This window comes from Saccopteryx bilineata, chromosome 1, assembly GCF_036850765.1.
Source record: "Saccopteryx bilineata isolate mSacBil1 chromosome 1, mSacBil1_pri_phased_curated, whole genome shotgun sequence".
Lineage (NCBI taxonomy): Eukaryota > Metazoa > Chordata > Mammalia > Chiroptera > Emballonuridae > Saccopteryx > Saccopteryx bilineata.
This window is the reverse complement of record NC_089490.1, coordinates 148,868,935-148,882,406: the sequence shown is the minus strand read 5'-3', so window position 1 is coordinate 148,882,406 and position 13,472 is coordinate 148,868,935. Positions and strand designations below refer to the sequence as shown.

Below are 13,472 nucleotides of genomic sequence, written 5' to 3'. Positions count from 1 at the left end.
GTTCATGCGGGAGTCTGTCTGCCTCCCAGCTTCTAACTTCGGAAAATACATACATACATACATACATACATACATACATACATACATACATACATACATACATACATAGAAAAAAAAACCTCCGCGCCGCTCCCATCTCCTCCCCTCCAGTCACACTGACCCCGCCCGCACCACAGCGCCCCCCTGCGGTCATCGGGGCGAATTGCACTATTCCCGCGCGCCTATTCCCTCCGCGAGCGTCCACCGTCGGGAGTCTTACCGCCTGCAGTTGCCTCCGCCGGTGCCGCCGCTGCCAGTGCCATGGAAGGACGAGGGCCAGGACATGCGAGACGTGCGCAAGCCCGGCCGGTCGCCGGCGTCCACAGCGTCAGCGCGCTCTATGGGCCGGTGCGGCTCTGAGCGCTCCGCGCTGTCCGAGTAGCCGCGCTGCTGGATACGGATAGGGGTTCGCGGCTGCCGCCACAGGTGCTGCGGAGGCGGTTTCAGGGTGGCCTGGCTCTCCCGAGGCCCAGGCAGAGACAGAGACAAGCTCCTCTCCGAGGGGGCGGCTGGGGGCTCCATGTAGCCGGCCCCCACACGCACCCCAAGGGGCTCCAGCCTCTCCACGCTTCACCCTACTCAGCTGCGCGAGTGCCGACGCGCCCGGGGCCCCGTAGGTGCGCCCGGCCTCGGTGGGGCCATGGCGCCCCGGGGACAGACCCGGGGGCGCTACGGGCCGATCACCCCCGGGCCGGGCGCCAAAGCTTCCAGCCCGCGCGTGGCGCTCTGCTTCGTGCCCGGCAGCGCTCTACGCGCTGAGCGCTGGGTTCCGCGCCAGCCGCGGCTCCCCCCCCCCGCCCCGCCCCGCCCCGCCCCGTTGTCAGTACCGCCCCCCTCCTCCTCCTCCTCAGTCCCCGTCAGTGGGGGGCAGTCACCCAAGGAGGGAGGGGGGGGGGCCTTCCCGCCCACGCAGAGCCCAGCTCCAGGCGGGGAGGGGGTGCCGGAGCGCAGCTTTCTCCAGAGTGTCCTGCCTAGCAGCGGCTCGCACCGGCACGAAAGGAGTTAAACGGTTAATCCGATCGAGAAGACACCCGACTGGTTGCCGGTGTGTCAGTCAGTCTGTCCATCATGGCGGGGGCGGAGCCCGGTGCTTGTATGTTCTCGCCACTACCCCAGGCCTGGGGGCATGTGTGGAAAGCGGTCAAGTGGTCCTGGTGGCACGGACGCGATGCCTGCGGCCGGCAACGTCGGTGTGCGGCTTATCTCCTGTCGGTGGGTCGGAGGGTGGTGATGGTGTGTGCCCGGGGCGGGATGTGCGCGCACGTGGCCCCTTCCGAGGGTTTCCTATGTTTTTAGTGTCCTGAAAGTGTGCGCGCGCGCACGTGGTTGGCTGCTGCGGTCTGCCTGTTTCTTTGGATTTTGCTGTATGTTATGTGTCTGTGAGTGAAGGATGTGCACACATGTGTGCTGCCTGTTGGGGAAGTGTGCGCCTCTGCGGGGTCCGTTCGGCTGCCTTAGGGGTTTTGCAAGTGTTCCCACGCCTTTGAGTGTGTAGTGTGGTCGGTCCGTGCTTGCGGAGTTGTGCACGCGATTCAGTCTCCGTTGTTTGACTGTCGTACCTAAGGAGTCCATGTGAGTTGGTGTGTGTGTGGTTGGCCTGGACAGCTTTAGGGTGTTTCGAATGTGTCTCTCTGGTTCCCCTGTGGCTCCAGGAGGACACCCGGTGGCCGATTCCCCGGCTTCCCGTCCAGAGATCTGTATTTGGCTGCCTTTTCTAAAGCGCTTCTGCAGGAGGTAAACTGAGATAGATCCCCGGCAGCCGCGGAATGCACCCTTGTGCCCTTTTCAGCGGAGTAAACAGCCGCGCCTCCTCCCCGCGGCTCCGGCCTGCAGAGGCCCCCCCCCCCCTTCCGGCACCTAAATCGGGAGACTCCGTGACTCACGCTCCCGCCTCCCCCAGCGCTGCGCCAAGCGAGCGAGCGCGAGCACAAAGCGAGCGGGATCCGAATGTTGTCCCCCTTCCCCCGTCGGGGCCCAAGCCGAGCCCTTGCAGCAGCCCTGCAGGGGGATCGCCCCCGTGCCCCACCCGCCCGACGGAGGCGCTCAGATGTTAATCGACTTAGGTGCGAGTCCACAAAAGCAGGCTGTTGCCCTACTGTCACCCCCTCACAGGCTCCAGGGCAGGCCGTGCCGTCTGCCACTGAGCCTCCCCTCAACCCCAACCCCCGTAACTGTTCTTATATTTAAAAATAATAATAAAATAAAAAAGCCCGTCTCCAACCCCCGCAGACGCTTTTCTCCCCCAGAGGGGGCTCCAGGCGTGGGAACATGGCAAGAACTGGCTGTCCATCAGTAGCAGTGGTCGTGGGGTATCCCAGAGGTCAAAGGTGTGTCCCCTACTTCTCTCAGGGACCCTCCCGCAAGCACATAGTCAGAGGGCTTCGAGGAGATTCGCAAGGGCTGACAATCCTCCCAAGATCAATTGTAGGTCCTGGGCAGGGCCAAAGTCTTGGGGGTGGGGACTGAAACGTTGGCCAGAGCTCAGCACGGGCAACGCGGGATAGGAGATGGGGGGTGGGGGGGATATCAGGCCACAGGGAGGTTGCAGAAGAAGGAGGGCACAGGACCGTAGGCCAAGCTGGTAGTTGGAGCTGTAGCTTGAGGCTGAGATGGATCAGTCTCTGAAGATGCAGAAGTGAGAAGGTTGTTTGGGGGGGGGGGGTAGAGGAGGTACATTAGACCACCCCAGGTGGGAATGACAGTCACTTCTTCCCCCCACTTGTCAATGAACCATTATACCTTGACGCAAACAGAGAGACCTTGTAGCCCTCCAATTGAGTTGATGAAAGGGTGGGAAGATCAAGACTGCAGAAAACAGTGGTGGCCTAGGGAGGGCAGCAACAGGCCGGAGAGGGGCGGGCAGAGCAGCCTGGACCTGCTCAGCTGTCTTCTGGCTTTTGAACTCTTACTTGGGCCAAGATGGGGGTTGGAGTACCTTGAGAGGACCCCGATGAGAAATAGCAAGAGAGCCTGACCAGGCAGTGGTGCAGTGGATAGAGAGTCAAACTGGGATGCAGAGGACCCAGGTTCAAAATCCAAAGGTCGCCGACTTAAGTGCAGACTCATCTGACTGGCTTGAGCGTGGGATCATAGACATGACCCTGTAGTCACTGGCTTGAGCCCAAGGTTGCTATCTTGAGCAAGGTGTCATTCACTCTACTGTAGCCCCCCCCCCCCAACAAGGCACATATGAGAAAGCAATCAATGAACAACTAAGGAGCCACAACAAAGAATTGATGCTTCTCATCTCTTTCCCTTCCTGTCCGTCTGTCCCTCTGTCTGTCTGTCTGTCTCTCTCTGTCTCTCTCTCTCTCTCTCTCTCTCACACACACACACACACACACACACACACACAAATAGCAAGAGAGTGCAATGTAAAGGCTCACAGATACCTTTCATATCTTCCCAGAAGAAAGAAAAATGCCAGTCCAGTCCAGGCCTCCTCCAGGATCCCACCTTCCCCTTTAAGGCCTGGAAGAAACAGAATCCTCCTAGGAGGGTAAATAGAAGTGCACAGCCGACTGATCATAGATGCCTGCTCCCTAGCCTGTCCCAGCACTCTGAATGTGGGGTTACCACTGTGAGTTGGGGGGCTGAAAGCCCTTTCCAAACCCTGCACCTTACTGACTCAAGCAGCTGAAAAATGAAAGGGATTCTATAGACTGCAATGGGGCACCTTGGAGGAGGGGTGTCACAGCCTAATCCACCGACTCCAGATGTTTCAGCTGATTTTGCAAAATGCAGAGAGCCTGGAGCACAGAAAAAGCTGGTAGCTGGATCTAGACAAGCTGGCCCTGTACCTCTACCCTACCTTGCAGCCTGGTCCCCCTCCTGCCTACCTGTCGGCTCTGGTGATGGAAATCCGCGGAGGGATCAGAAGTGGCAGCGTGGTGGGCCGTGGAGGTACAGGGACTGCAGTGTCTGAGGGCTCAGGATTTGCCCAGCCCAGGTCAGGACCAGTGGAGAGGCGACGGCGAGGGCGTCGGAGGTCGGCCCCAAGCATGTTGGCATGGCTGGGTTCAGGGGTCTCCCCTGGCCTCTAAGGAGGGACAAAGGCAGGATGGGTTGTGTGGCCTGGCTAGGTAGCTAGCTGTGAGGCCCTCTCCACAATATTGCCTCTTCCTAGCCACCTGGGAGAGGCTGGTGGGGCTATAGGCTCCTTGTGTCCCCCCTCAATGAGAGCCACGCACTGATCCCTCCCACAGAGGGTGCCTTCCCACCCCTTACTTCTGAGGGATTCCCCTTCTCAGCTCTAATTTTTTGTTGGGCTCCCTCTTTGTGTTTCAACCTCATGCCTGTACACTGTCCCTGACATGAGCTTCCTCTAACCCATCACCTTTTTAGGGTCTCTTCCCACCCTCCATGTCTAAACAGTACCCTTTTGGTCTTAATGTCTGGACTCCTCTCACATCTGAGACTCTCAAGACCTCACCCACAGCTCCACCCACAATTTCCCGACTTCAGAAGCCCCATAAAGACCCTGCCTTCTGCCCATAGGCTGAGGGGCTCTTCATCCGGGCAGCAGGAGTATAACGGAACGAAGAAGTAAACTGAGGCGTTAGGAGGGGTTGTGACTCCTGTGACCACTTAATTTAGTGAACAGCTGTGGTCACTAGAGGGCGCCTGTCCACCACGCGACACAAACCCTTCCCCAGCCTAACCCCCGCCCCTCACACCTCATTGGGGTCCCGGCCACAGACAGGACAATGCGACTCCTTCATTCCGCCAACCTAGTACTCCGTAAGGGCTGCAGGAACCATGTCGGCCCGGGCCAGCGTCTCCTGCAGGACCAAGCCAAAAACATTCACCATTAGCGCCCTGGGGCTCCTCCTACTGGCAGGGCCTGGAATTCACCCCGTCCCTGGTCAAGTGTCTCTCCCGGGGTGTGACGTCAGTAGGCTGTTGATGCACTGCCTGTGACGTTGCCACCCGTTGCCACAGTGACAGCTGACGCATGGCTGGGGTCCAGACAGCGTCAATGCCCGGGTTGGCCGCTGGGGGACCCTTCTTCTCTCAGGCTCTAACCCCGGGATCGATCCTCCATAGAGGACCCGGAGTTCCCAGTCTGCCACATGTGGCGAGTGGACTGAGCCGGGGGCTGGCGGAAGCATCTCCTCGTAACTGTTGGGCCTTTAAGCCTAAACCCGAAATAGCTCCGACGTGCGGGGGCCGGGTGCAGAGAGACAGCGGCTTGGACACAGATGGAGGACGCGCAGGCAGAGGCACACAGAGACAGACAGGAACGCGTGGAAATAGAAACAGACAGGGACACACACGCAGCTCCGGATGCTGAGTGCGATCTGCTGCTGGTGATCCTTGTTTAAGAGCTTGGGGGAGGGAAAGGCTGTTGGTTCACTTAACCTCACCCAGGCGCTGCAAATTACTGCTCTGTGTGTGGCCGTGGCTCAGTGATATAAACACTCTGAGACTCAGTTTCTCCTCTGTGGAATGAAATGATAATGTCTACGGGGTCCATGTGAGAATGAAATGAGTTCAGATCATGTTGAATTCTCTCAGAACAGTGTCTGGCACTCATTAAGTGCTTAATAAATGCTGCTAATATCTGAATCTGTGGGAGCCTGTTGGAACCCAAATCAAATCATGTCCCTCCTCTACTCAGAGCCCTCCATGGCTTTCACCTCACTCAGAGGAAAAACCAAAGTACCCAATGGGAGACCCACACAGTTCTGTAGGATGTGCCCAGTCACCTTCCTATACTCAACTCCTCCTACTCCCCCCATGGCTCACTCTCATAGTCCACACTGGTCTCTTGGCTGTTCTGGACACACCAGGCACGCTCCAGCCTCAGGACCTTTGCACTTGATGTTCCGTCTGCCTGGAATACTTTACCCTTGAATAATCACAGACCCCTCAAATACCTCTCAAGTCTTTGCTCATAACTCACCTTCTCAGGGGTTTCTCTCTACTGCACCTCTGTTTAAAGTTGCTAGGCCCTCAGGATTCCTAATCCCTCTTATCTTGCTCTATTTTCTACAGCACTATCACCTCATAACATACTATATAATTCACTTATTACATCTATTATCTGTCTCTTCTCAAAATAGAATATCAGCTGTAGTAGGGCAAGAATATTTTATTCAGCCCTGGCTGGTTGGCTCAGTGGTAAAGCGTTGGCCTGGCATGCAGGAGTCCCAGGTTTGATTCCCAGCCAGGGCACACAGGAGAAGCGCCCATCTGCTTCTCCACCCCTCCCCCTCTCTTTCCTCTCTGTCTCTCTCTTCCCCTCCTGCAGCCGAGGCTCCATTGGAGCAAAGTTGGCCCAGGCTCTGAGGATGGCTCTGTGGCCTCTGCCTCAGGCACTAGAATGGCTCTGGTTGCAACACAGTGATGCCCCAGATGGGCAGAGCATCGCCCCCTGGTGGGCGTGCTGGGTGGATCCCGGTGGGGCGCATGTGGGAGCTGTCTGCCTCCCCGTTTCCAACTTAAGAAAAATACAAAAAAAAAAAAAAAAAAGAATATTTTATTCATTACTGTATCCCCAGTGCCTAGAACTAAGCCTGGAACATAGTAGGCTCTTACTAAATATTTGTTCAATGTCTGGTTGTTATTTGAGGACTCAATAGCATATTTATAAAGTTCCTAGTAGATCTATTATGGACTACTTTACCACTTTTTTTTTTTTGGTCTCTTTATTTTCTTTCTTTCTTTCTTTCTTTCTTTCTTTCTTTTTTACTTTATTACATTAGTTATCACTTCAGTTCAATGTTGACTAGTAGAAGTGAATGTAAACATCATCCCATCAGCTTAGTATTTACCACTAGGTAAACCTGCAACAGACAGTTGTTGGACAGTTGAACAAATGGATGAATGTACAAAGACAGCTTAAAGATACCCCTACTTCTTAGGCAGACTGAACCAGTCCATGTTCTGGGCTCTCACTGCTCCTATTCTGCCCCCACTAAAGCACTCATCATTTCGGGTAATTACCTATGTTCCCTATTAAAGCTCCGTGAGGGCAAGAAATGCTACCTATTTAATCATTTAGGTCCCCCAGGCATAGTCTCAGTGAACACTGAATGAATAAGAAAGGCATGTATGCAGACAGATACATGTGGTCAGACAGGCAAGCAAGGACCATGCTCAGGTTCCAGAATTCTACTGACAAACCTCCATTCAAATCCTGGCTCTGTTACTTATTAGTTATATATTTTTGAACAAGTCACCCAGCCTTTCTGAGTCTGCTTCCTTGTCTGTAAAATGGGAATAATATTTACACTTACTTGAGAGGGTTGTTGTGAAGATGAAGTGAAGAAGTACATGTAAGGTTCTGAACACGTGCCTGGTAAAGAAGGGGTCTTTGGGTTATGACATAGTTCCATTCCTATGACAGTGACGTAACCCAAATTTTGGTGTAAGTCGAAACACACCTTAGCCTAACACAAATGGAACATTTGCGCTTTTTTTTTTTACATTTGCGCTTTTAACGGTCCAAAATGGCATAGGTAAGTGTATTGGGGGACTCCAACTCCTGCTCTCAAAGGCATTGTTACTGTATATTCTTCCGCTGTGCACAGCCAAACTAGTTCACCCACGTAGTCCATAAATTGGACAGTAATGGCGTAAGCTGAAACACTCATGTCTCAATTTTTAAAAGTTCTTATGGGAGTGAGAATCGTAAACTGGAAATGTATGTCAAGACTGTTGTAACTTGAGGATCCCCTGTAGTAGGTTCTCACAAAAGATTAGCCACTGTTTTATATAGTAATAATAAGAATCAGCATTATTTTTGATTCACGTGAATATAGAAACAGACATGGGAGAAAGCAGTACATTCACAGAGGCCTCACTTCCCTCTCATCCTCCCCCTTGCCCCACCAGCCTCCTTGCTGTTCTGCAAACACTCTGAACATGTTCAGACCTCAGGGCTTCTGCACTTGCTGTTCCTTCCATCCAGAAAATCAGCCTCAGATATCATGTGCCCCTCCACCGCCCTGAGATACCTTGACTCTTATTTTTTACACTTGTAACATTCTAACAAGACATAGACTTTACCTCCTATTTGTATTAGCTTTCACCTGTCCTTCAATTAGGATATGGGGTCAGGATGTTGGTTTGATTTGTCCCCTGCTAGGACCAATCTAGCATATAGTATGTGCTCAACAAATAGCTCTTGAATGAATGAATAAATCTGGTTGATTCCCTCATCTCCTTTAGGTCTTTGCTCAAAGCCAACTCCTACCAGATCCTTTTCCTGACATAGATGCCTTCCCCAACCCCATCTCTCTTTGCCCCTCACTCTGCTTTTTCTTCTTAGCTCTCATTGTGACATGTCTTTATGTTTCTGATCTCCACAACCCCTTAGTTTCACGAGAGCAGAAGATTTTTCTGTCTTGTTTTAGCTGTATCAAGGACTAATTCATGGACATGTAAACTGTGTAGTCCCACAGGGCCCCATGCTTAGAAGGGTTAATGTGCTGCTATCACTGCCTTGAAATTCTTCATAATTCTGAACAGGGGTGCTTCATTTTTATCTTGCCCTCGACCCTGCAAATTTTGTAGCCAATCCTGGCTATATCTCCAGTGCCTGGAACAGCCCACGGTAGGTGCTCAAGGACTTGTGGAATGAAGGATAGAATGGAGGAGTAGACAGCCAGAGGAGCCCACTGGCTGTGGAAGAGAGGTAGAAACACACAGGTTACCACTGTCCTGACACCTGTGCACATTTGCAGACATCAGTCTTATCAGAAAGCTGGACACAGGAGGCAGGGCATCAGCCTCTAAGCCAGCTTCCCCCCCCTCCAGGCAGTAGGATTTATGGGGGAGACAGGTCCAGATGGCAGAATAGGCTGCTCTGGGCAGTTGGCACCAGGCTCAGACAGAGGCCTTTTTCCCCACCTGATTTATCAGTACCAGTCAGCTGCAGTCCAGCCTGGGAGCCCCTGGCCTGGCCTGACAGAGGACAGCTGACTTCATTCTGCCCAAAATCTCCTCTCCCCACCTTTTTCAGAAGGATAGGGGATGGGTGGCCAACAAGAGTGAAGGAAGCGAGGACAAAGGCCTTGTCCAAACCTTGGCCCTGAGCATCCCAGCCTGCCAAGCTCCCTGCTTGGTACTAAAGCAGGGCTAGGAAAAACTTAGAGGCTACGAGTATGTTTGTGTGTACATGTGTGCATAACTTTCTATACAGCAAAGCATGTGCAACTGGATAGGTGGAACTTTATATGAGTCTGAGTTTGTATAGCTGAGACCAGACCATATCTGCAGGAGTAGATGACAGGGTGATACATCTCTCTATGTGAGTATGAGGTTGGATGTATGTCTATGTGACTGTGATGAGTGTGTGGGGGTGGGTTGAGGGTGGTATGTGGATGTGGATACAAGAAGAAGCAGCTTTTCAAAATGGTTAGAAATGCCAAGTTTGGGCCTGTCCTGTAGTGGCACAGTGGACAGGAGCGTCAAACTGAAACGCTGAGGTTGCTAGTTCAAAACCCTGGGCTTGCCCTGTCAAGGCACATACAGCAAGCAATCATTGAACAACTAAAATGAAGCAACTATGAGTTGATACATCTTTCTTCCTATCCCTCTTTCTCCTCCCTCTGTAAAATCAATAAATAAAACCTTTTTTTAAAATGCCAAATTTGGCCCTGGCCGGTTGGCTCAGCGGTAGAGTGTCGGCCTGGTGTGCGGGGGACCTGGGTCCGATTCCCGGCCAGGGCACATAGGAGAAGCGCCCATTTGCTTCTCCACCCCCCCTCCCCCTCCTTCCTCTCTGTCTCTCTCTTCCCCTCCCGCAGCCGAGGCGCCATTGGAGCAAAGATGGCCCAGGTGCTGGGGATGGCTCCTTGGCCTCTGCCCCAGGCGCTAGAGTGGCTCTGGTCACGGCAGAGCGACGCCCTGGAGGGGCAGAGCATCGCCCCCTGGTGGGCACAGCGCCCCCCCTGGTGGGCGTGCCGGGTGGATCCCGGTCGGGCGCATGCGGGAGTCTGTCTGACTGTCTCTCCCCGTTTCCAGCTTCAGAAAAATACAAAAAAAAAAAAAAAAAAAAAAAGCCAAATATGAGATCAAATTTTTGCTTAGCCATTTACTAGCTATGTGGTCTCAGGCACATTATTTAGGTTCTCAATATAGGGTACGATTACATTTGTCTGGATGGGTACATGTGTATGTAGAGTAGTTCAACTCCAGGAGGCCTTTCTGGATGTCCAACCTAAAGAGGACCTTTGCATTTTTCTTTGTCAAAGCTGTCCTAATTACAATTTGTTGTTATGCATTTATTTATTTCTCTTTCCCCCACTAAATGTGAGTTCCATAGGGGCAGGGAGTATTGTTCTGTTCACTATTGTGTCCCCAGGACCTGGCATGTAGCACGCACTGAAAAATTGTGAATGCTGGCTGGGTATCATGGGTACCTTCTGTGCCCTAGTCTGGTTTCTACTGTCTTCCTTTCCCAGATGTTGATAGTCATTCCTTCAACCATCCTCACTTTTATGGGAATGATGACACTTCATCAACTCCCTGTAGTACTTTTGGCAACTTCTTTCCCTTTTCTGGGTCATAGGGACTCACTCATCTCCTTTGTAAAATAGGAGGATGGATAGATTGGTTCATGATAAGCCTCCTTCCTGATCTAAAGTGCTATGGAGATAGCCTTAATCTAATTCCCTCTTTAATTCATTCAACATTTATTTATTTATTTATTTATTTATTATTTTTTCATTTTTCTGAAGCTGGAAACAGGGAGAGACAGTCAGACAGACTCCCGCATGCGCCCGACCGGGATCCACCCGGCACGCCCACCAGGGGCGAAGCTCTGCCCACCAGGGGGCGATGCTCTGCCCATCTTGGGCGTTGCCATGTTGCGACCAGAGCCACTCTAGCGCCTGAGGCAGAGGCCACAGAGCCATCCCCAGCGCCCGGGCCATCTTTGCTCCAATGGAGCCTTGGCTGCGGGAGGGGAAGAGAGAGACAGAGAGGAAAGTGCGGCAGAGGGGTGGAGAAGCAAATGGGCGCTTCTCCTGTGTGCCCTGGCTGGGAATCGAACCCGGGTCCTCCGCACGCTAGGCCGACGCTCTACCATCATTCAACATTTATTGAGCACTGATTTGGACCTGGCCCTGCCTTCATAGAGCTGAAGTAAACAAGGAAAGTAGATACAAACCAGAAATCTCATGTAATCCAGCACCACCATCCTACTACCCCAGCCACTCTCTGCGCCAATGGAATTTTAGTCTTCACAGTCTGAAATCACTGTATTTCTGTCTACACACTGATCTTGCTCCCTTACCAGTTTTAAGTGCCGGTAGAGCAGGGACCCAGCTGGTCTCCACTGCTGCAGCCCCACAGCCTGGCTACAGTGCCCTGGCACATAGTAGGCACTTGGTCAATAGGTGTGAAATGAGTTACAATATAAATGATGAAGCAAGGACAGGCTTGCATGCATGACCTTGATGCGTCATTACCCACTTTGCAGGTGGGAAAATTGAGGCTCAGGAAGGCAAAGTCGTCCCACTGCAGCTAAGAGTGTGTGGCTGTGGGGTGCTGCAAAGGAAACTTAGGATAGCTCAGAGGAGCATTACCAGCCCCCCTCCCCCACCTCACAGGTATAAGAGACGCTGCAGGGGATGCGCTGATGGGTAAGCTGGGGCAGGGGTGATGGCGGGGGCGGAGGCGGGGACGACCAAAGGACAGTACAAAACAACTCAGGGTTCTCCATCTTCTGTCTCCAGGACTGGAGATGCTCTGTTGGCAGATTATAAAAAACTTGGCGCTAATGCGGGAGCTTTCGGTGCCCGGTCCCCAATTCTAGGAGCAAAGGCTCCTGGGACCCTGTTTAACGGTCGGGCATCTCCAGCCTCTGAAGCCAGGGAGAGAACACCGCACCTCCCCGGGAATCCCCAGCGTACGGAGACCTTCCCACACACCGCCAGCCTGGACCCAGGCCTGAAGCCCGCAATGGGCATACTGGGGGCCCCGGCTTTCTTGGGAAGCGGGGGAAGCCACCGCCATCCTGGCCTCCTCCCTCCGGGGCACCCGGTACCCTTTCCCCACCGCAGCTCTCAGCCGGAAGCTTACCTTGCAGGGGGGATTGGGGAGGGGATGCCCCGCCCTCTCCAGCCGTGGGGGTGGGGCGGCGGGAGGGAACGGGGATGTCCAGACCTTGTGTTTGCTTGTGTGTGTGTATTTCTGTGTGTATGCGCGCTATTACAAGACCCACTCAGGTGTGGGTCCGTGCGCACGCGTGCCCGGGCAGTGACAGACGCTGAGATGCTGGACTGCCCCGGCATGAGCGGGCGGGGTGGGGAGGGACGCCCGCCTTCACGCTTGCCCACTCACAGGTTTGAATGGAGCTCCAGGCGGAGGGGCAGGCGCTTTTGTGGATGGTCCCACCCCCTCCTTGGGCAGGGGAATCCCCTGGATTTGGAGACCTTGACTCCTTTCCCTCCCGCTTTCTCCCTCCAAACTCCCGTTCTGGGGTAGTGTGGGAAGAGACTCCCCTCACCCGCGGGGCTGGACGTTCTCCCACTCCCCCCTCCCCTCCATGGAGCTCTCCTTAATCTGAGATAATCTATGCCCTAGGCTGCAACACGATTTTTTGTCCCTGTTTAAAAGCGTGGGTTGGGATTTACGAAAGTGTCCCAAACTCAGTGTAACGGAGTTCTTAGAGCCCAGCAGAGGAAGAGGGCCCCTAAACGAAAGGGGAGAGGCAATAAGTAGTCCTCAAGTCCCACGACGAGGAAACCACCCCATTCGCATCTCCACGATCCCTTCCCATCACCAGTTTGCGTGGGCCAGCACTGGCCGCTGGCTAGACATTAGCCTCATCCAGCGGCCGCACAGGGACACACTGCCGCGGACCCGCTCGCGAGACACGTAGGCGAGGAGGGGAGTCCGGTTGATTCAAGAGGGGGTGTGTATACGAATCACCGCTCAGAAATGGCAGTAGATAGCGGTACAAGAACGCTGAGGTCCAAGGGGGGGAGATACCAGCTCCCAAAGCAGGGTCATATCACGACCACCTCCAATGACCCCCAAGAACAGGGTCGTATCTCTCCTCCACTTAGATCCTCCCAGGGCAGGGTCCTGCATCCGTCATTTTGGAAAGGTCCCCTCAGATCACATCCCACATCTATTCACAGAAGGCAGGGGCGGGTTTTCTCGCCGAGGCCCCGCCCCTGCAGTGTGTTCTGGCTGATGTCACTGCGGCGTGGCTAAGAGGACAATCCTCTCCCTCAGTCTCGCCAACTTCCCCTCCCCCACCTGCGGCTTCAGCAAACTCCCACTGAGAGGCAGCGGGAGATGAGGGGGGGACACAAGGTTGGGACACCCGCACATATACCCCCAGGAGGTGCCTACTCGGGGGCCCTGGGCGGGATGAGGTGGGGTTTCGGCCGGGGCTCCTTGAGGTACGAACTCGCGCTCGAGGCCATTTCAGACAAGTTCGGCGACTAGCACCTCCACGGAAGTTACGGTAC

At 53.9% G+C, this 13,472-nt stretch overlaps 1 protein-coding gene and 1 long non-coding RNA gene across 4 annotated transcripts in view; one reads left to right on the top strand and one right to left on the bottom strand.

The window, feature by feature from the left end:
• PDE4A (phosphodiesterase 4A) overlaps window positions 1-3,568 on the bottom strand; it is a 50,153-nt gene extending 46,585 nt beyond the window's left edge. For 2 of the 3 annotated variants that reach the window (XM_066273227.1, XM_066273243.1), the window contains exon 1: window positions 260-785. In XM_066273227.1, coding sequence (XP_066129324.1) covers window positions 260-561 — 302 coding nt within the window. In that variant the 5' untranslated portion in view covers window positions 562-785. Of the gene's footprint in view, window positions 1-259; window positions 786-3,431 lie in introns of those variants that run through there. The other variant, XM_066273270.1, reaches the window with a different exon arrangement.
• LOC136320175 (uncharacterized) lies at window positions 908-2,259 on the top strand. Its single transcript, XR_010728270.1, has 2 exons — window positions 908-1,251; window positions 1,692-2,259. It is a non-coding gene; the product is annotated as an uncharacterized lncRNA (long non-coding RNA).
• Window positions 3,569-13,472: the final 9,904 nt, after the last annotated feature.